Consider the following 22,038-nt stretch of genomic DNA (forward strand, 5'->3'; position numbering starts at 1 on the left):
CAGTCTGTTATCAGAGGGAACAGCCTGTGTCCCCACTTTTCTACTTATGGAGTCATTCCTCAGTTACTTTTCTTCTAGATTAATATCATTAAGTCTCATTGCCTATACTTCATCCCCTCTTTATTCAGCTGCTAATCTTTCCAAGGTGTAGATTTCCCTTATATGCCACTTCCCTGCTCAGTCAGCCCTTTGAAGACAAATAAAATCCTCAGCCCAATTTTTAGGGCTCTCCATATTTTGACTCTAACCCACCTTCTCAGCCTTAACTTACATTATTACCCTTTACATGTCTGTGTCCTGCCAAATAGGACTCTTGTGACTGTTCCTGGAACTTGGCATTCAGTGTTCTGCCTTTTGTGCATCTGTGTAAGCCATCTGCTATGGGTGGAATGTACATCTCTTTCTTCAGAACCCTCCTGTTGCTTGGCTCAGGTGTCACTTGCTCTGTCAAACCTTTCCTCAGTTGGATTTGTGCATCTTTGTTGTATCCTACTGAACAAATTGTATACTGTATAGTATACTATACTGTATACTATATATAGTATGGTATAGTATACTATACTAGGGTATAGTAGAAAGTTTCTTTGGGCAGGAATAGTTTGTTTTGTTTTTATATCCCCAATTCCTTGCCTAAAATAGGTGCTTAATAAATATGTGCTCAATTTTATTGAATTGCTTTCAGCCAATTAGTAATTTCTAAGGTTCTGAGTTCTTCCTGTCAGAGCTTATGAGTGATGAATTGTCATATTATAGTTCTTTTCAGAAAAATGGTTAAATTTAAAATCTAGCTCAGATTAGGCCTATGACACAAAAAGTCACTTTCCTTCCTATACCTTAGACAAGAAATCTGAAAAAGGGAAGAAAAAGAGAATTATTACAATTCTTTCCTAATTCAAAAAATTTTTCCTTAAAATCTATCACCAATAACTTTGGTCACTTGTTTTTGTCTTTTGGGTTTGTTAATAACACTTCTAGCCAGAACCACTGACATGAAAGCAAATTTATGTTGCAAGAAGTTAATATTAAGAAATTTATTTCTCTTTAGAATGAAACAGAGATTGAATTGGGTAGCTTGCTAAGACAAGATTTTCAAGGCTTACATAATGAACTATTATTGCGTATTGGAGAACACTATCAACAGGTTTTCAATGGTTTGTCAATACTGGCTTCATTTGCTTCCAGTGAGGATCCTTATCAGGGCCCAAAAGATATTACATCACCAGAACTCATGGTAAGAATATTTTGTTTTCACATGTTTCTATACCTTTCATATTCCTCATCCAATTTGAATTTATTTAAATATCAAGATTAAATTTTTTCCAGAAAAAAGCTTCACCGAATTTGTGCCCATAATTAAATATTAACAATAATGTTAACAATAAAAAATTCATGAACTTAAATCATTTAAAACCTTTTGTTTTTCACATTGAGCAAAGGTGTTACAGCTTTTTCAGGTCTCTGAAGAATTTTAAAAATTCATTTTTAAAGATCATATAACTAGTCTACTCAGGTTGGAGTTATATGATCTTTAAAAATGAATTTATACTTGCTTCTCTCTGTCCATCCCTGCTACTTTCCCCCAGAGGAATATAAAGTGGGATAAGCTTGTTTGATATACCTAGAATTGTCTTTTTTAAAAGTAAACTTTTTGGATTTGAAAATTGCTTTTAAATTCTTACAAAATTACAGTTCTTATTTTTAAGCCCTTGATTATTTAAGTGTGGCTTTGAATGTTATATATTAAAATAGCCATTCTGGTATGGTATATAGACTTAGCATGTCTTAGGTTTGCATTCTACTGCTAGCACTTTCTTATAATTCTGGACAAGTTGTTCATCCTCTTTGAAACTCAGTTTCCTAATCTATAAGATGTAAATGTCATCTGTTAATTTTTTTAGCATGCTTAATTTAGTGGGCCAGAACAACATAGCCAAAGTAAAGTACAACTATAATTAAATGCCATATTTCAAATTAAGTTAGCTAGGTTTGTTAACCCACTTTTTAAAAAGAGTATCCTAAATCATTTCTTATTTTTTGTAATTGTCTGCATTTTAGTTTCTATATTTATAGAATAGAACATTTCTTTATTGGTAATAATACACAAACCATTTTAACTTTTTTTCTTGACAAGAATTGCTTAATGTAAAGGGGAAATTTGGGGAATTCAAAAGTTGAAATAGTGATATATATTTTTAAAGTGAGTAGATTCTGAAGTTATTGTCATCTGTGACACATTTGTCTGCATTTGATAAACACAAGCATGAAAGATATGTATAATTGTGCTTTTTACATGAAATTGATTATTATTTCAAATCTTTGTGGCACGGAATAAATATTATTTGTGGTTTATAAGAAAGGAGAGCCGCTATACCTTCTTCCCATTAAGGTGTCATTTTGAGAGAGAGAGAGAGAGATAACCTCATCTCTTCATCATCTTGAGACAGTTTCTCTTGACATTATCTCTATGTTGTGAAGGTTCATTGATAGCACCATTCAAGCAGCAGCATGATTCCCCTGCACAGTTAATTCTTCCATATTCCACATTCCTGCTTTTCAAACTTACTTGTCCTTTGTTGCATCAAAATAATGAAATGAATGAATTTCTCTTCATGAAATGGTTTAGAGAAAAATTTTGTGGATGTGGATTAATTCTTAAAAATTTTACCCCAAATCACTCACTTCACAGTCACCATTGAGGGAAATAAATTTATCATGACCCAATAGGTAAAAGAATCAATGTAATAACTCATCAAACAAAATACACGTGACCAATTTATTGAACTAATTGAATTATCATTAATTTGTATTTTTTATTCTGTATACAAATGATTACATATCAGCTTTTTGTATTTTTATCTTAGGCTGATTATCTCCAACCTAAACTCCTGGGCATATTGGCCTTTTTTAACATGCAGTTATTGAGTTCCAGCGTCGGCCTTGAAGATAAGAAAATGGTAGGTGTATTCATTTAATGTTTGAGTTGCTTCATGTATAATATAAATAATATAGAGATAATATTTTTACTTCTAGGATCTCTTACTGGAAAGAATGCTATAAACATGTCATTAACTCTTTTTCTAGGTTTTTTTTTTTTTTTTTTTTTTTTAAGTTCTATATGTATTATCAATAGAGATAAATTGTTAACTAAACAACCCAAAGCTAAGTGAATGAAATGGCCTCTTTCTACCTGTAATTAGGAGTCAAGAAGAATATTGATTTGAGTTGCTCATCTTTAGTAAAGTGAAAGTGCTAGTAAGAGTGTGCTTGTGAGTGCATTGAATGCAGTGGATAAAACCCTGAACCTGGACTCAGTAAGATCCTAATTCACTTCTAGCCTCAGACATTTAATGGCTGAATGATCAGAGGCAAATCACTTTAATTTCCATTTGCCACAGTTATAAAACAGTACACCTACCTCCCAGGGTTGTTGTTAATGTTTAATGAGATGACATGGATAAAGCACTGTATAAATGTTAATAATTAGTTATGTTTTAGAAAAAATTAATTCATATTTTGAAGGAGTCTGCCTTGATTGAAATGGAAGTTGACTAGAGAATAATGTAAAATGAAAATCTTATATCTCCTCTTTAAATGTCTTATATGTATCTATTAATGTCTATTTTGTCTTTCCTATTAAGTTGTGACTTCCTTGAGGGCAGGAATAATGTTTTTTGCCTCTTATATCCTCAGTGCTTAGTGCAGTGCCTGATATGTAGATAAGTCTTTAATAAATATTGATTGATTTATTCTGATAATACATAAAAGATTATAAATGGAAATAACTTCAGTATCTTGGAAACTTATTCCTGACTGTTTTCAACACATAGGACATTCAAGATGCATGTAATAATAATTGGTTACCACAGGATATTTTGGAGTCAAATTTCAACTAGAGATAAGATTTCTTTTGCATTACTTGGCTCCTTTACAGTCAGTTCCCTTTTGTTTCAGCTCTTACTCTTTAGTAATCTTAATGGGTCAAAGGAGATATTTACATTTAAATTTAAGTCCTCTAAAACATCTATTTTGTACAATTTTTTAATTAAAGCTCACAATAGCTTCTGTTGCATCAGCACTATTGTTGTCTTATATCCCATTTGAAATAAGTGAGAATGTCCTATTTGGAATTCTTCCAAGTAATGCTTTTATGGCATTTTTATTCTTTCTAGTAAAAAACTGCTTTTTTAAGGTTACTATCTTGAAATTGATATCAGGGAAAAGAACTGTGGCCCTTACTTAAATCTCAGGGTTCTCCTGTTGTATCATTTGGGGCAAGATAAGTTATGTCTAATCCAGTATAGCAATTGTTGTGTCTCTAGTGTTCTATTAGTCTATTTATAGGTCATTCTTTGCTTGTTATACTAAAGAGGAACTCCTTGGATATAAACTTAAAAGAACAAAGACTCCTTACACCATTGATTACTAACTCTGGGTTTGTAATATCCTGTCATATTTCTATTTTAAGCTATAAAATCATAAAATTAAAACTATTTTAATTAACTAATTTTTCAAAAGTGTAGACCATGTAAAACTTTATGTATCAGTTAGGAGTCATCATAAAGTTAAATTTTATATTGTTGCAGCTTCAGAAAAACTAAGTTAACCAATCTAGAGAGATCAGGATCAAAATACATTTTTTTTAAGTAAATCATTCAGCAAATATTTATTAAGTGAATACTGTGTGCCAGGTAATTTACTAAGTACTAGCAACATGGGCTACAAAGGCAAATCTTTGTCCTCAGATAGTTTCATTTTATTATGGGAAGTAAGACATTCATGTAAATAAATATTGCATTGGGTATAATGAGAAATTCAGTAAGAGAGATGTAAAATTACTATGTCAGGAGAGAAAGATTTCTTCTTCCCAGAATGACACAGAGAAAACTTCATTGTAGTTGATGTATGAGCTGAATCTTTAAGGGATCAATAGAAATTAGGCAGAATTGGAGGAGTCACAGGAGAGGAGGTTCAAAAGGTAATTTAGAACCAAATCTTGTAGGGTCATGAAAGTCTAGTTAACGGATTTGAACTTTCTCAATGGATAATGGAGAGTTATTTAAATGGATTGAGTAGGGTATGCCATCAAAGCTATATTTCAGGAAGCTTGATCTGTAAGTAATGTATAGACTCTATTAAGTGTTGAGACAGAGATTAAGAGATCTATCCATGATCACACAATCAGTCCAAAAAAGTTATTTTCACTCTGTTGGACTGATTTTCAGTTAATGGGGCAAAGAAATGGGGAAAAATATATATTTTTTTTTCTTTATGAGAGTGAGGATACAGGTGTGACACTTAGAAAAGACTGTCACCAAATTGTAGGTGATAAATAAACATAATGCAGTTTTTTGCTAATACAGCTAAACTGAGCTAGAAAGAAAAAACTGCAAGCCAGAGTGGGGCTCTACCAGTCCCTGAAAGATATATTATTCATTATATCACCCACTCTCCCTTGTGGCTCCAAGAAGCTGTAGCATGCCCACAAACCCTTACAGCAGACAGGAGGAATCACGCCAAGGGAACCAGCAGGCCTCAAACTGACAAGAAGTTAGGGAGTGTCCATCCCCCTGAAGACTGCTCTGGTGGAATGGGCAGATGAGAATGGTTTGTTCAGTGGCCATGAAGGTATCTGAAGCAAGCAGAGCGGAGACTACCTGAGACTGGTCAGAAGATGCTGTGATCAGAAGTGGGCATATAAGGAAGAAGAAAATAGTTTTCTTTTAGACATACTGATTCTGGAGTTCTGATGGCATATCTAAGTTACCTAAGATAAATCATTGAAAATGATAGGTCAGAGTTATCATTTTGACAATTATTCTGCCTAGAAGTAATTAATGAAACTCTGGAGAACAGTCACCACCTCTAGAGGAAGAAGAGATCCAGGATTAGAACTATAAAGAAGAAAAGAGTTCTGAAGATGAAAAAATAATGGTCAGAAGGGGATAAAAAGTGTCCAAAAGTGCAGAACAGTGGAAACTAAAAGGGCAGGTGAATAGTTTAAAATGCAGCAGTGGACCAAAAAGTAGTTATTCAGCAATAAGCACAGTACCTGGCACCCAACAGGTGCTTAATATTTTTGGTTTATTTTTATTTGTTTATTAGATGGTGTTATCTAAGAATGTATGCTGCTATGGGATTTGGATGAGATTTATTCTAAGAACTTGTCTGTTCCTTCCAACATATTTATCGTCTTTATATAAAAGAACCTATTTGTTTCTTTTCAGGCCTTGAATAGTTTGATGTCATTAATGAAGCTGATGGGACCTAAGCATATCAGTTCTGTGAGAGTAAAGATGATGACCACATTGAGAACCGGACTCCGATTTAAGGATGACTTTCCAGAACTATGCTGCAGGTAAATGCCTCAGGTTTTCTACATTTGTGTTCTTGTTGCATTTCCCCATTGTGCCAATATGGATGCTTGGATCTTTGAGAAACATACCTCTCTAAACTTGAAATGTCTAAAGTGAGGAATGTTAAAAGCTCAAGTTTTCTCATAACAGGTAAAATAAAGAGCTAACTTGTTTCTTTGTCTTGTAGAGCTTGGGACTGCTTTGTTCGTAGCTTGGACCATGCTTACCTAGGCTCTCTTCTCAGTCATGTGATAGTAGCTTTGCTACCTCTTATACATATCCGACCAAAGGAAACTTCTGCTGTCTTTCACTTCCTCATAGTTGACAACAGGTACTTTCACTGAATTAATGATAATGAAGATGGGGGATTTTTCATTTTGCAGCTTCATATTTTTGAATGAAGATTGGTTATATGGAGCCATATTAAAGAATTGGTTTTTATGTTTGCATTTTATTCCCAGAACTTAACCCAGTGCCTAGTAAATAGTAATAAATATGTGTTGATGTGTTACTGGTAAAAAGTACTGCTTTGATTTTAATTGTCAGTGTGTTGAACCACTGATAATTCAGTTTTTTTAAATTGCAGTAAAATTTTTGTCAGTAGGACTTTGCTAATAAAACTCTTTTTCTTAATAAAACTCAGAATAAGTTGGTTTACCTTTGTCAGTCTATTGAAAAGGGGTAAAAACAAGATTGGATGTGTGTGAGAATATATCTACTAACTTAGAGGAATACCAGTCCTGCTTAGAGCATTAGTCACTAACACCTAGACATTTATAATAGCTTTTTAATTGCTGTCCCTACCCTGAAGTCCTTTATATAGGCAAGAGGTTAATCTCCTTAAGCCATTTCTGCTTGTCCTGTCCCTTCTCAAGTGTCCCTCTTTTCCAATTATAATCGATAACACTATTTATTCTTCTAGGGGAATGTACTTCCTTTCAAGGTTTCTTTTGAAGTACTTGTTAGGTAAAAACAAAAAGGATCAAATTTAAAAAAAAAAAAAAAAACTAAACTAAATTCAGAGGCTTTGACCTGGGATTGAAGACCTTCCACACATCTGCTGCCAGTTTACCTTTTTAACCTTACTCCACTATTCTTAATACTAATCCTGCTTTCTAGCCAGTGTAATCTATTCAAAACAGTGGTGAACTTTTTTTGTCTCCATCCTTTCATTCATGGTAATCTTATCTGCTTGGAATGACTCCTCCCTACCTACCCATCTTTACCTTTTAGAGTTTTCTATTCTTTAAGTGGAACCTCCTGGACAGACTTATCTTTGTGCAACCTTGTTTTAGTATATTATTTAAAGATAATCTCTTCTGAGTCAGTATTCCCAAAGCACTTAATTTGTATCATTTTTGTGACACTTAGCAAATTATTGCCTTATATAAATTTTAGGGAGTTTCATCTTTTTGTTGTTACATTTATGGAGGGACCATCTTGTAATGCTTAATATTAGGTACATTGTCTAGCCATATGCTGTACACATTGGATTTTAAATATTTGAATTAATGAATAAGAATATTTCTTTCAGATCTAATAAAGAATTGAATATGAGGACCAACATTCAATGGTTGATGCCTTGTCATGTTTATCACAAATTATGATTATCTGTGCATTAAATTAGGACCTTTAAAGTAATTATTACTTGATTAAAATTTTGTATAATTGTGTTTATAACCTTGGGTTTTTAGTGATTTTCAGAGACATAAGTAAGGATATTATAAGGAGTAAGAGTAAATATGATCTACTAAAAAAAAAAAAATTCATTTATACCAGAAAAATACTTTCTTGTTGCCTTGTATCTCACTTATAAAATACAATTTTTAACCAAAATTTTAAGTTGATACATTTATAACTTATTCTTAATTTAAATTGCATGTTCAGCTAAGCAGCCAAAATGTGAAGGGAAAAAAATAACATAAGAAAACCTTATTAATTTAGGCTTATCAGATCTAATGCCAGTCTGACTTAGTGAAACAAATCATTATTTAAATTTGAGTAAATAATAAAGAATCCCCAATTTATCTGAGAGCCCAAGGTTGTTATGTTTTAAGTATTTATGAATCATTCATTTTCTTCTAATAAATTTTTAGGGATGCTGTGCAAGACTTCCTACATGAAATATATTTTCTGCCTGATCATCCAGAACTGGAAAAGATAAAAACAGTTCTCCAGGAATACAGAAAGGTATTTATCTTCAATCTTTAGCCTTATAGGAAAATACAAAACTATTTTAAAATTTTAGTTGATATTTTAATTCTATTATTAGAAGTAAATTTATAACTACATATGATATTTTCTCTATAAGTTCATATGTTTATCTTTTCCACATGGAAAAATTGTTAGATTTGTGTTTGAAGGAAATAAATCCAATTCTTCTAACTTAAAAACCAATGTTCTTTCTATTATATTTGGAATACTTTTATATAATAATTTTCTCAAAAAAAGGAATAGGGGTTTTAATGGATCATAAACTCCAATATGAATCAGTAGTATGGGATGATAGTCACAAGATCTAATGCAGTCTCCAGTTCTCATTGAATTTCTCAATTACTGACATAAATCATGAACTAGAGAAGGAAATGTCAAAACACTTCTTTATTTCTGCCAAGAAAATCTCAGATGGAGTCACAGAACACAACCAAAACAATTGAACAGCAACAACTGATGAGAACCTCTGGGTTTTGCTGGATTAAGTAATTGGCAACCAAATAGTCTTGCTTCTGATTCAGACAGCTCTCTAGGGAGGAAGTCCATGCACTTTATCTTAGTAGAAATAACTAGAAGCTGGAGAACAGCCAAAATTACCAGTGATCTCAGATTCATTTTGTATGAGAAGTAAAAGGACACTCATGTAGGATCTGCTAAAATACTGATATGAACTGTTGCCACAAACTCCTTAAATCATTTTATTGTGAAAAATTTATACTGTGCTTCAGAAGTTGGACTAATTGTGTCTTATGTTTAAGGGAAGAAAAGAAAAAGGAATAATAAGAATTTATTAAGCACTTACAGTTCAAGACACTTTACCAATATTATCTCATTTGCTCTTCACAACAACCCTGGGAGGCAGTTGAAATTTTCAATTGAGGAAACTGAGAAGACAAGTCAAGTGACTTTCAATTGTTTGAGATAAGATTCTAACTTATACCTGCTGACTCTAGGTCAGCACTGCACCACTTATACTTTAATACCACTTTATCTACTGTGCCACCCACCTTCCTGGTAAGAAACATACTAATCCATAGTTCAGAACGACCAAGAATAGGCGATATGAATGGTAGTCTCCTTTCAAGACAAAGGAAGTTAAGAAATAGAAAATGTGCTGCAATGATCACAGTACTATTAGGCCTTCAAGGGTCTGTGCAATAGTATTCACCTATACCATTGAACTGTGTCATTATTGGAAGTGTCTTCCTTTTGGAAAAAAAATAAATGAACAAAATGGAAAACTTTTTTTTTTTTTTTTTTTTTTTCTGATGCATTTGGGGTTAAGTGACTTGCCCAGGGTCACACAGCTGGAAAGCATTAAGTGTCTATGATCACATTTGAACTCAGGTCCTCCTGACTTCAGGGCTGGTGCTCTATCCACTGCGCCAGCTAGCTGCCCCCAAGCTTAATGATTTACTCCATGTTTGATGTTCTAAAGGTCAGATTCTTCCCATTTAATTTTATGTCAAAGCCAGGGTATCCCCTTTCCTTTCTTTTTTTAAAAGTTGTATATTTGAAATTACACTTCTGAAAAAGGTTATAATCAGAATGTTTCCCTTTTTTAAAGCTAGGACTTTGATTTTATTATCATATTGGTTTTTATTTAATATCCTTACTTGACTTTGTTTTTTAGAAATCATAAATATGTGAAGAAAGCCTGTTACAAGTAGTGAGTTTTGATATTTGTGAAGTGACTTTGGAGACCACCAGCATTATGGAAATAATGGGTTTTGCCCAGTTTTGGAAGATTTGGTGGAGCAGTACCACATAAATACCATCCAGCTATAGATATCTGCCAGGAACACGTCTAAATATAGTTTGATTGCAATATGCTCCTGTTGCTGGGTGTTCAGAGACAAGTGCCAACACTCATTGGCCAAGCCCTTTCCAGGGCTGCTTATCTACCTTAGGTGTCTGCTTGTCCTCTAGCTCTCTTGCAGCTCCTGGAAACCATAGCCTGTGCAACAGCTGTCGCCTGGTAAAACTCTTGAGCCGACAGGCTAAACCAGACCAGGGAGGCACGTCAGATATGCCATCTCCCATTGTCCGACTTGTCCTGCCATCAAGACTTTCCTGATTCAGGGGAAGAGTGAGATAGGGAAAGAACCCTAGCTCAGTTCAGTCCAGTACAGCCTTTTTGAATCAGGACATCACCCATGATGTCATTGATCCTCTTCAAAAATAATAGATAAACAGCTACAACCTAGAGCAAGGCTTCTTACTCTTGGTTCTATGAATTTGTTTTTAAAAGAATTTATAGAAGAGTTTGATAGCTATATTTCAGTGTAATTGGTTTCCTTTGTCATCTAGTATGTTTTACTTCATGAATTTAAAAAGTATCCTGGGAAATAGGATTTGTAGGTTCACCAGATGATTGCCCATGGCCTCTTTGCCACCCAAAAGGTGAAGAATCTCTGACTTGGAGGGAGATTTCCCTTTACTCTCCCAGTTCTTGGCACATAGTAAGCACTTAATGCATTCCTGTTGACTGACTTCTCACTCTGACTGAAATTAATGATGTTGTAGCAATGGGAAAGTTGATTAAGAAAGAGCTTGAATGTTCTCTATGAAAACCACTGGTATTTCAACTAATACAATTTCTTTCTCAAAAAAAGTTTGTTTTTTTTTTCCCCCCCACAACTCTAAAATGTCTAACTCAGTGTTTGTTACATTGCAACATTATAGTTTTTGGGTTTTTTTGGTAAGATGTTTTTCTTTTGGACTCTTGTTTCAAGTTCAGCAAATTGATCCTATGTAGGCATTAAGATCCTGAAAACTATCCTTGAAATAGTGTTTTAAGCCACATATTTATATTGCTTATTTAGGAGACCTCTGAGAGCACTGACCTACAAACAACTCTACAACTATCCATGAAAGCAATTCAGCATGAGAATGTAGATGTCCGTATCCATGCTCTTACCAGCTTAAAGGAAACTCTGTATAAAAATCAGGTATATTAGTTAATTATAATGAAAACTGAAAATTTTTTCAAAATATTTGCATTTCCAGTTATGCCAGATTTATATTTCTGTTAATAACAGATTATCATTTTGAAATTTATTGTGAAAGTTTCTTCTTTTCCATTTTGTTTATTCTTTCCATTAATCTGTCTGTTTTCCATTTGCTCCTAATTAACCTCCTTTCCTTGATTCATTCTTGCATCTCATTGTTGATAGAATATTTCCAATAGGATGTTCTCCTGCTTTTGACAGTCAGCATAGAGAATCAAATACTCTAAAGCACATGTGTGTATTTGCAGGCATGTGTAAGCCTACACATGGGCAGGTGTGTGTGCACGCACACACACACACAGAAGTTATATGTTGCTTATTGATGATTTTGGCCTCTTCATACTTTATTCATTTTGAGTTTGAGTTAGGGCTTTATGAAATCAGCTTCCTGAATAATATGAAAGACATAATAGTTAATTTTAAGGTTTCCAGAAGCCAACACAACTTTTCCTCCCGCTGTACTTTTTGAGATATTGAGGTAAGTGTGCCTTCTGATGATTGAGTGCAGATGCATAAGAACTCACTAAGCTATGAGAATACCAAAAAAAAAAAAAAAAAAAAAAAAAGGTAAAAAACAATCCCTGCTCTTAAGGAGCTCACAGTTCTGAATTTTCTTTTCATTAGCCTAGAGTGTGTGGGAGAGTTGATGATTTAGACTGTGAATTGCAGTCTTTTTTTCTTACCTAACATAACCATTTTTTGAATCCCTCATAATTAGCATTAGTACTTATGTGGCAATAGACAATTCCCATATGTTCTGACATGTTAGTCATCACTTATATTTTGCTTTTCAGGCATCAGTGCCTTCATTAAGATTCAGTCTTAATAATCACTCTCTAAAAGGTTTTCAGTAAGACAATATGTACCTTGATGAATGGTTGTTAATATTTAATTTTATCAGGGAATTTTGGACTACTTGTTTTTGATTGTCTTCACATCTGATATTTTGGCTACTAATAGTATTTTTAAAAATGACCCAGGATAAAGTGATTATGAAAGTTCAGCAGATGTGGCTTATATTGAGTACTTGCCAAGCTGAACAATTTTATTTTCAAGGCTAACTGTAGTATTCCTTATTGTAAAGAGATACAAAAAGACTTAGCAAGCCTTTCAGATTTACTCCAGACTCCAGATTCCTGGCTTTTTTAATGATGTCTTGGGATTCAGAGCATCCTTTATACAACTGCCAAATTGATTTTCCTAAAGCAGAGCTCTAAGCATATCCTCCTTGCTTGGAGAGCTCCACTGGCTCTCTATGGCATCAAACATCAGCTCCTTCTGTTAAGCATTTAAAATCCTTCACAATATAGCGCCAGCATACTTGTCCGGTCCTGGTTTTTATGCATTGTACTGTACAGCTAGACTGTTTTTCATATGTGACGCTTCAGTTTTTTTCTCTAGGTCTTTGTACTGACTGTCTCTAGCCTAGACTGCATTCTGTAGAATCCTTAAGCTCCTTCAGAATTTAACTCAAGAACTGCCTATTGCATGAGGCCTTTCCAAATTCTCTCAGGGGCCTCCCTACCAGCTTTTTGTATTTATTTATATGAATATACATGGTGTTTCCCTGGACAAGGGAAGTTTCTTGAAGGTGGGGACTGTTTCCTTTTTATTTTTATATCTCGTGTGTCTAGCAGCACAGTGTCTGGTACACAAGTGCTTAATAAATGCTTGTTGTTTGATTGGCTATAGAAGTCATATAGTTCTACCAACTTATTTTACAAATGAAGCTATTAGTAGAAAGTAACGGAGCCTGGATTGGAATACATTTCAGCACTCTCAGTATTATTCCTGCTATAATATGAGAGAAGTATATAATATCCAGCATGTGCCAGGCACTGTACTAAGTACTTTACAACTATTGTTTTATTTAATCCTCACAATATCCTTACCAGGTAGCTGCTATTTGACTTGTCCAGGATCACAAAATAAGTGTCAGCCTAGTTTGAACTCAGTGCTTGACAGTAGGAATTGTTTTTTTCTTTATATTTATATCCCCAGCTTAGTACCTCAAACATAATAGGCTCTTAATAGATACATGCTTAATGATTGATATATCCATTCATCTATTCAGAATTTTCTATAATGATAAAGGTTTACAAGTCTTTTGAACTTATGGTATATATGACAAATTCTTACAATTTAAAAAAAATTTTTTCTACTTAGGTTAAATTAATAAAATATGCCACAGATAGTGAAACAGTAGAACCTATTATCTCCAAATTGGTGACGGTCCTTTTGAAAGGCTGCCAAGATGCAAATTCCCAAGCTCGATTACTTTGTGGAGAGTGTTTAGGGGAATTGGGTGCAATAGACCCAGGTCGTCTGGATTTCTCAACAGGTGAAACTCAAGGAAAGGATGTTACATTTGTGGTAAGTTGCAATGATTAGGAATTTTCTAGAATAGTTCCCAATTCAGTTGGATCTTTCATGTTAAATGTTACACAGAAATGTCCAATTTATACTTCACCTTGACTTTTAATCTATATCATATAGGCATTATTCATCCCACATTTTTCCAATAATACTGTTTCAGTGAACTTCTGACAATAATCATAATGTTGTAAACTTTCTTTGAATATCATTTGCTGAATTATTCAGTCATATCCTATTCTTTGTTGACCCCATTTGAAGTTTTATCAGTAAAGATACTGGAGTGGTTTTCTCATTTTAAAAATGAGGAAACTGAAGCAAACAAGGTTAAGTGACCTTGTGCAGTGTCACCTAGCTATTAAATGTTTGAGACCAAATTTGAACTTGGGCCTGATGCTCTATCCACTGGACCACCAAGTTGCCCCTTGAATAGCATACTCTTAACAAAGCTTTTTTGTATATCTATAATGGATATTTTTCTTGACATTTATTACTAATCATATTAAGATTTCTTTTTAAACAATTTATATGACCTAAGAGAATGAGACTAAATGTTGGAATGTTTATATGGCTGATGTTATTCCAGTACACCGTAGAAGTTGTTCAAAAGACTTTTGGCTTTGATTTAAATGCTGCAAACCTAATTATTCGTTCCTTCCAAAATAATTTAGGATCTCATTTTTTTTTAAATTAAGTTTAATTTGAAGTCAGACTTTTAGGACAGTTCAATTAAAACTTAATGAATTTTCCTGTCAGTTGACTTGTAAACATTTCTTTTTCCTTGTTAATGAGACTGGAGTAGAGGATTCAAATTTTGCATATGGATTATTGATGGAACTAACCAGAGCATTCCTTGCATATGCTGATAATGTCCGTGCTCAAGATTCAGCTGCCTATGCCATTCAAGTAAGAATATACTTATTCATTGCTAGATTCACAATTTTGGATTTCCTTAAGAAAACTATATTGTCTGTAGTCAGAAGAAGGCATTTTTGGAAGAAGGAATTTTTTTTTATTACTTATTTTTATAGTTCTTGAATAAACTAGTGTTTTGTTGTATATTATTTCTATATGATACTTCCTATTGGGCACTAATTCTGATTTCCAGTAATTTAGATTTAATACTAATTCTTTCTTACAACTATTAGACCATATTTAAATAGAACTTACCTATATTAGTGAATCATTTAATAATCTTTAGGATGGCATGTCAAATGTGGGATTTGGAATTGGAAGTAACTTCAGTGGCCATACCTCAAAAGGCATCCCCAATATAACAAAACTGGCAAGTAATTGATCCACAATTCACTGCTTGAAGGCTTCTGAGAGAAACCCTGATACTTTCCAAGGCAATTCGTCTCTCTTGGTGGTTAATTTTTAGGGAGTTAGTTCAAGGGTTATGATTTATAGTTTTTCTAGTTCTCAAGCTTCCAGTATCTCAAGATGCTGTGGCTTAAGTAGTTTGGCATCATTTCTTGGTTACATGTTTTTTTGTCCTTTCCCATTATGTTTTTTGGGTTCAACAGTTTATCTAACTTATTTTTCACCATTTAAATAAATTTGCATTTCTAAGGAATTTTAAAATTAATATTTTATTAACTATTGTATTTCTGATTAAAATGTTTTAAGGTTGTAATTTTTTAAATATATTCCAGTACCACCCCCATGGCTTAAAGCAGATATAAGGGAATGTCAGTAGAGCATAATCTCTGGTAGGCCTTACCAAAGTGAAAGGGCATTGAATATGGGCCAGGTAACAGTCTGTGTGTTTGTGTCCAAGTCTAGCCCAAGGTGGCTCATCACAGAGAATTGACTATGAGGTGAATTTTTTTAATTCATAGCTATTATTGAGTATCTGTGAATGCATAGACACATGGTAATGTGAACTGATAGAGGGAGTATTCATATTTATATGAAATCAGAAATCCTTGAAGTATTGAAATGTTTTTTATGTTTTTAGAAAACATGATGTAATACATATTTGACTTAAAATTTGGCCATATTATTATAGGTTGTCTTTTTAAATATTTTATTTAATTCAACATTGTATTCTCACCTTTCTAGGAATCTCTTTCAGAATGTAAATTGTTTCTGCAAAAAAATTTAAAGTCTCTAGATATTGTAAATTGTTCTTATTCATGGAATCTTATCTGAAGATGCTATTTGCACTGTGAATAATTTAAGCAAACCTTATTTCCTACATACTAAAATGTTGGACTTACTTTGAGAACCACTTTTTAAATTGCATCTCTTTAATTGTTTGGTACATAAGTACATTTTAAAATTTGAGATTTCATTGGTGTAGGGAATGTTCTTTCTTTTAAAAAAAAATTAGTATTTTGTTTTTTCCTGATTACATGTAAAAACAATTTTTAACATTAAAAAAAAAAAAAAACCTTTTTGAATCCTAAATTTTCTCATCCTGCCCTGCTCATTGAGAAAGCAAGCAATTTAAATAGTGTGCAGTGAAGCAAAACATTTTAATGGTAATCATTTTGTGAAAGAAAACACGTTCAAAAAATCCCCAAGAAAAATTATGCTTCATTCTGCATTCAGATTCCTATCAGTTCTTTCTCTGGAGATGGATGGTATTTTTCATAAGTCCTTCAGAATTGTTTTCAATCATTTTATTGCTGATAATAGCCAAATCATCCATAGTTGATCGTCATACAAAATTGCTATTACTGTATACAATGTTCTGGTTCTGTTCATTTCACTTTGCATCAGTTCATGTAAATCTCTCCATGTTTTTCTGAGAGTAACATGCTTGTTATTTCTTATAACAATATTCCATCACAATCATGTACAATAGCTTATTCAGCTATTTCCCAGTTGATGGGAAATCCTCTCAATTTCCTCTTCTTTATCACCACTAAGAGAGCTGCTATAAATTATTTTATAGATATAGATTCTTTTCCTTTTCCATTTTTTTTTTTTTTTAATATCTTTGGGCTATAAACCTGGTAAAGAAGCTCTCTTTGAAAGCAGAGCAGCCACTGATGGACTAATGTTAACATATTTATTTTAAATTGTATTGGGTTGGAGAAACACTTTACAATTCATTTACAGTAATGTTTGAGCAAAATATTATTTGAGTAATACTAAATATTTTTGCAGGATGAGCAAATTGGACAGTTTAGTGACTTAAGAAGTAACTATTTCTCGTGTTTTTTGCTATTTTTAAGTGAAATTCTTAGTTCTTAGAATATCTTGCAAATATAAACCTATGTATGTGTTTGCAAATATAAATCTATATATACATAATGTATACAATTATCCTTACATTTTTTATTCTTGCTTTATTTTGATAATTGAGAAAGGTCTGTATAGTTAAATATTTATGGAATGCAACTGTGAAATATTGTACATTTACATAATTCATAATCATTGTAAAATATTATTTAGCAAAACTAACATTCCCTAATATAATGTGTCTTTTTAAAATTTGGGAAAATATCAAGAAGATAATGCAGGCAAAATGGTCTTTTGAAAAGTATCACTAATGAAATAATCTCTTCTATAACTAATATTTATATTGTGCTTTATCATTTCAAAAAGGATGCTCCTCATTATAGCCTCATCAAAAGTTAGTTATAAGCCTTATAAAGAAGCTGAGACTCAGAAAGACAATGACCTGTACATGGTCATATGTCTTTTAAGTAGGGGATTTAGGTCACAAAGACAGATCCAAAGGTTTGAAGTACAGTGTTATGCTTTTGGTTTACAAATGAAAAGTTATTGGATTTTTTGGAATCAATAACTTTATCATTGAATTTTGGTTTCACTTTTCATAACCATTAATTTACTGTTTCATATTTCACTGCACCTTCAATTGAGGGGATACATTGGGATTGCATTCTTTTACATTTATGAAAATCTCTAGTTGTGAGATTTAATAAATAAAATAAATGCAAAGTGGTGATAATTATAGACTTTTTTAACCACTTTCTTATTCTCATTATGCTACACTTTGATGCTTGCAAGTTTTGCAGTATTTTTTTTTTAGAAAGTCAGTTTTTGAAATCCATTATTGTTGTGCATTGTCCGTTTCCTGGAGCAATAAAGACTAAAAAAGACTCAGCTGTTTTCTTGTGTATTGGTAGGAGTTGCTTTCCATTTATGAATGCAGAGAAATGGAGACTGATGGTCCAGGCCACCGACTCTGGAGGAGATTCCCTGAACATGTTCGGGAAATTTTGGAACCTCATCTAAATACAAGGTATCTAGATAATAATCAACAGACATGTATTAAGTGTTTCCTGTGTGCCAGGCACTATGCAAGGCCATGAGTATACAAAGACAAAAATAAAGTCTTTTTCCCTCAAGGAACTTATAGTCTTTCAGGGAAGAAAACATACATATAAATGTGTGTGTGTGTGTGTGTGTGTGTGTGTGTGTGTGTGTGTGTGTGTGTTAAACATACATATATTCTTTCACACGTAAAATGTAAAAACTAAGTGCAAGCTAATTAATGAGAAGATGTCACCATTATCTGGGGGAATCAGAAAAGGTTTTCATGTAGATGGAGATGTCAAAGAGAAACAAAAGATTCTAAAAGGCAGCAGAGAAGGTACTCCAGGCCCAAAGCCAAAAGATAGTTTTGTGTTTAAGAAATAGCAAGAAAGAACCATATTTGTGAGATACATATTAATGTGTAAAGTTAAAAAGATAAGTTGAGATCAGGTTGTGAAAAACTTCAAATATCAAAGTATTTCATAATTGATCTAGTCAAGGGATCCATTGGGGTTTATTTGAGGAGCTAAATGATAGGGACAGAACTAGGCTTTAGAGAAATTATTTTGGTCACTGTGGTGGATGAGTTGGAAAAAGAAAGTGGTAGGTAGACTAATGATAATTAGTTGACATAGGCAATAGAACAAGCAAGAGATGATTATGGTCTGAATTAGGGTGATGGCTATGTGAAAAGAAATGGAATCTCTCATATTGAGAGATATTGTGGAAGTAGAAATAACAAGATTTGACAACCTATATATATAGTGGGGAAAGGAAGAGTGAGGAGTTGAGGAAAATTCTAAATTTGCAAACCTAGGAGACCAGAAGGTTGATGTCATTTTCAGTAAAAAGATGTTAAATATGTTATAGTATATCCTAGATACAATATATGTGTTCAGAACTGTACAGTTCTCTTGTTGCACAAGAAGAATTGGATTCAGAAGGTAAAAATGTCCTGGGAAGAAAAACAAATATGTAAGTAGTCCACACTCACTTCCCAGTGTTCCTTCTCTGGGAATATCTGATTCTGTCCATCATTGATCAATTGGAACTGAATTAGATCTTCTCTTTGTCGAAGATATCCACTTCCATAAGAATACATCCTCATATAGTATTATTGAAATGTACAAAGATCTCCTGGGTCTGCTCATTTCACTCAGCATCAATTCATGTAAGTCTCTTCAAGCCTCTCTGTATTCATCTGCTGGTCATTTCTTACAGAATAGTAATATTCCATAATATTCATATACCACAGTTAACCCAGCCATTCTCCAATTGATGGGCATCCATTCATTTTCTAATTTCTAGCCACCACAAAGAGGGCTGCCACAAACATTTTGGCACATACAGGCCCCTTTCCCTTCTTTAGTATTTCCTTGGGATATAAGCCCAGTAGTAACACTGCTGGACCAAAGGGTATACACAATTTGATAACTTTTTTGGGCATAATTCCAGATTGCTCTCCAGAATAGTTGGATTCATTCACAACTCCACCAACAATGCATCAGTATCCCAGTTTTCCCGCATCCCCTCCAACATTCATCATTATTTTTTCCTGTCATCTTAGCCAATCTGACAGGAGTGTAGTGGTATCTCAGAGTTGTCTTAATTTGCATTTCTCTGATCAATAGTGATTTGGAATACCCTTTCATTTGAATAGAAATAATTTCAATTTCACCATCTGAAAATTGTTTGTTCATATCCTTTGACCATTTATCAATTGGAGAATGGCTTGATTTCTTATAAATTAAAGTCAATTCTCTATATATTTTGGAAATGAGGCCTTTATCAGAATCTTTAACTTTAAAAATGTTTTCCCAGTTTGTTGCTTCCCTTGTTTGCATTAATTTTGTTTGCACAAAGGCTTTTTAATTTGATATAATCAAAATTTTCTATTTTGTGATCAATAATGATCTCTAGTTCTTCTTTCGTCACAAATTCCTTCCTCCTCCATGAGTGTGAGAGGTAAATTATCCTATGTTCCTCTAATTTATTTATAATCTTGTTCTTTATGCCTAAATCATGGACCCATTTTGATCTTATCTTGGTGTACAGTGTTAAGTATGGGTCCATGCCTAATTTCTGCCATACTAATTTCCAGTTCTCCCAGCAGTTTTTGTCAAATAATGAATTCTTATCCCAAAAGTTGGGATCTTTGGGTTTGTCAAACATTAGATTGCTATAGTTATTGACAATTTTGTCTTGTGAACCTAACCTATTCCACTGATCAACTAATCTATTTCTTAGTCAATACCAAATGGTTTTGGTGACCACTGCTTTATAATATAGTTTTAGATATTAGGACACCTTCATTTGATTTTTTTTTTTTTTCATTAATTCCCTTGAAATTCTTGACCTTTTGTTCTTCCATATGAATTTTGTTGTTATTTTTCTAAGTCATTAAAATATATAGCACTAAATAAATAGATTAGGTAGTATTGTTGTCTTTATTATATTCTCTTGGCCTATCCAAGGGCACTTAATATTTTTCCAATTATTTAAATCTGAATTTATTCATGTGGAAAGTGTTTTGTAATTTTGCTCATATAATTCCTGACTTTCCTTTGGTAGATAGATTCCCAAATATTTTATGCTATCAACAATTATTTTGAATGGAATTTCTCTTTGTATCTCTTGCTGTTGGATTTTGTTGGTGATGTATAAAAATGCTGAGGATTTATGTGGATTTATTTAACATTGGAGTTAATTGTTCTTTAAATGTTTGGTAGAATTCATATATAGATCATCTGGCTCTGGGGATTTTTTCTTAGGGAGTTGATTAATAGCTTGTTCTATTTCTTTTTCTAAGATGGGACTGTTTAACCAATTTACTTCTTCCTCTGATTCTGGGCAAACTATATTTTTGAAGGTATTCTTCCATTTCATTTAAGTTACCAAATTTATTGGCATAAAGTTGGGCAAAGTAACTCCTAATTATTGCTCTACTTTCCTCTTCATTAGTAGCGAGTTCTCCCTTTTCATTTTTAAGACTAACAATTTGGGGCAGCTAGGTGGCACAGTGGATAGAGCACCAGCCTTGAATTCAAGAGGACCCGAGTTCAAATCTGGTCTCAAACACTTAATACTTCCTACCTGTGTGACCCTGGGCAAGTCACTTAACCCCAGCCTCGGGGGGAGGGGGGGAGACTAACAATTTGATTTTCCTCTATCCTTTTTTTAGTCAGATTTGCTAAGGGTTTATCTATTTTGTTGGGTTTTTTTACAGAACCAACTCTTAGTTTTATTAATTAACTCAATAGCTTTTTTACTTTCAATTTTATTAATCTCTCCTTTTATTTTTAGAATTTCAAGTTTAGTGTTTGACTGGGGGTTTTTAATTTGTTCCTCTTCTAGCATTTTTAGTTGCAAGCCCAATTGATTGACCTTCTCTTTCTCTATTTTATAAAAGTAGGCCTCTAGAGATATAAAATTTCCCCTTATTACCACTTTAGCTGCATCCCACAGATTATGGTATGATGTCTCATTATTGTCATTTTCTTGGGTGAAGTTATTATATCTATGAGTTGTTGTTTCACCCAATCATTCTTTAGTATGAGATTATTTTGTTGAATGTAATTTTCTTTGCATCATGGTCTGAAAAGGATGCTTTTACTATTTCTGCCTTACTGCATTTGAATTTGAGGTTTTTATGTCCTAATATATGGTCAATTTTTGTATAGTTTCCATGAGCTGCTGAGAAGAAAGTGTACTCCTTTGGCTCCATTTAGTTTTCTCCAGAGATCTATCATATCTAACTTTTCTAGTATTCTATTTATCTCTCTTACCTTCTTTCTTATTTATTTTGTGGTTTTATTTATCTAATTCTGAGAATGCAAGGTTGAGATCTCCCACTA

At 33.1% G+C, this 22,038-nt stretch overlaps 1 protein-coding gene across 1 annotated transcript in view; it reads left to right on the forward strand.

Annotated features, from left to right (window-relative positions):
* The window catches only part of ATR (ATR checkpoint kinase), a 102,835-nt gene that overhangs the window by 25,785 nt on the left and 55,012 nt on the right, over window positions 1-22,038 (forward strand). The window contains exons 16-24 of the mRNA XM_074298438.1: window positions 1,046-1,231; window positions 2,862-2,954; window positions 6,225-6,355; window positions 6,541-6,684; window positions 8,450-8,543; window positions 11,393-11,518; window positions 13,745-13,951; window positions 14,744-14,857; window positions 18,055-18,170. Coding sequence (XP_074154539.1) covers window positions 1,046-1,231; window positions 2,862-2,954; window positions 6,225-6,355; window positions 6,541-6,684; window positions 8,450-8,543; window positions 11,393-11,518; window positions 13,745-13,951; window positions 14,744-14,857; window positions 18,055-18,170 — 1,211 coding nt within the window. The remainder of the gene's footprint in view (window positions 1-1,045; window positions 1,232-2,861; window positions 2,955-6,224; window positions 6,356-6,540; window positions 6,685-8,449; window positions 8,544-11,392; window positions 11,519-13,744; window positions 13,952-14,743; window positions 14,858-18,054; window positions 18,171-22,038) is intronic.

The sequence above is a fragment of the Sminthopsis crassicaudata genome, chromosome 3 (assembly GCF_048593235.1).
Source record: "Sminthopsis crassicaudata isolate SCR6 chromosome 3, ASM4859323v1, whole genome shotgun sequence".
Taxonomy (NCBI): domain Eukaryota; kingdom Metazoa; phylum Chordata; class Mammalia; order Dasyuromorphia; family Dasyuridae; genus Sminthopsis; species Sminthopsis crassicaudata.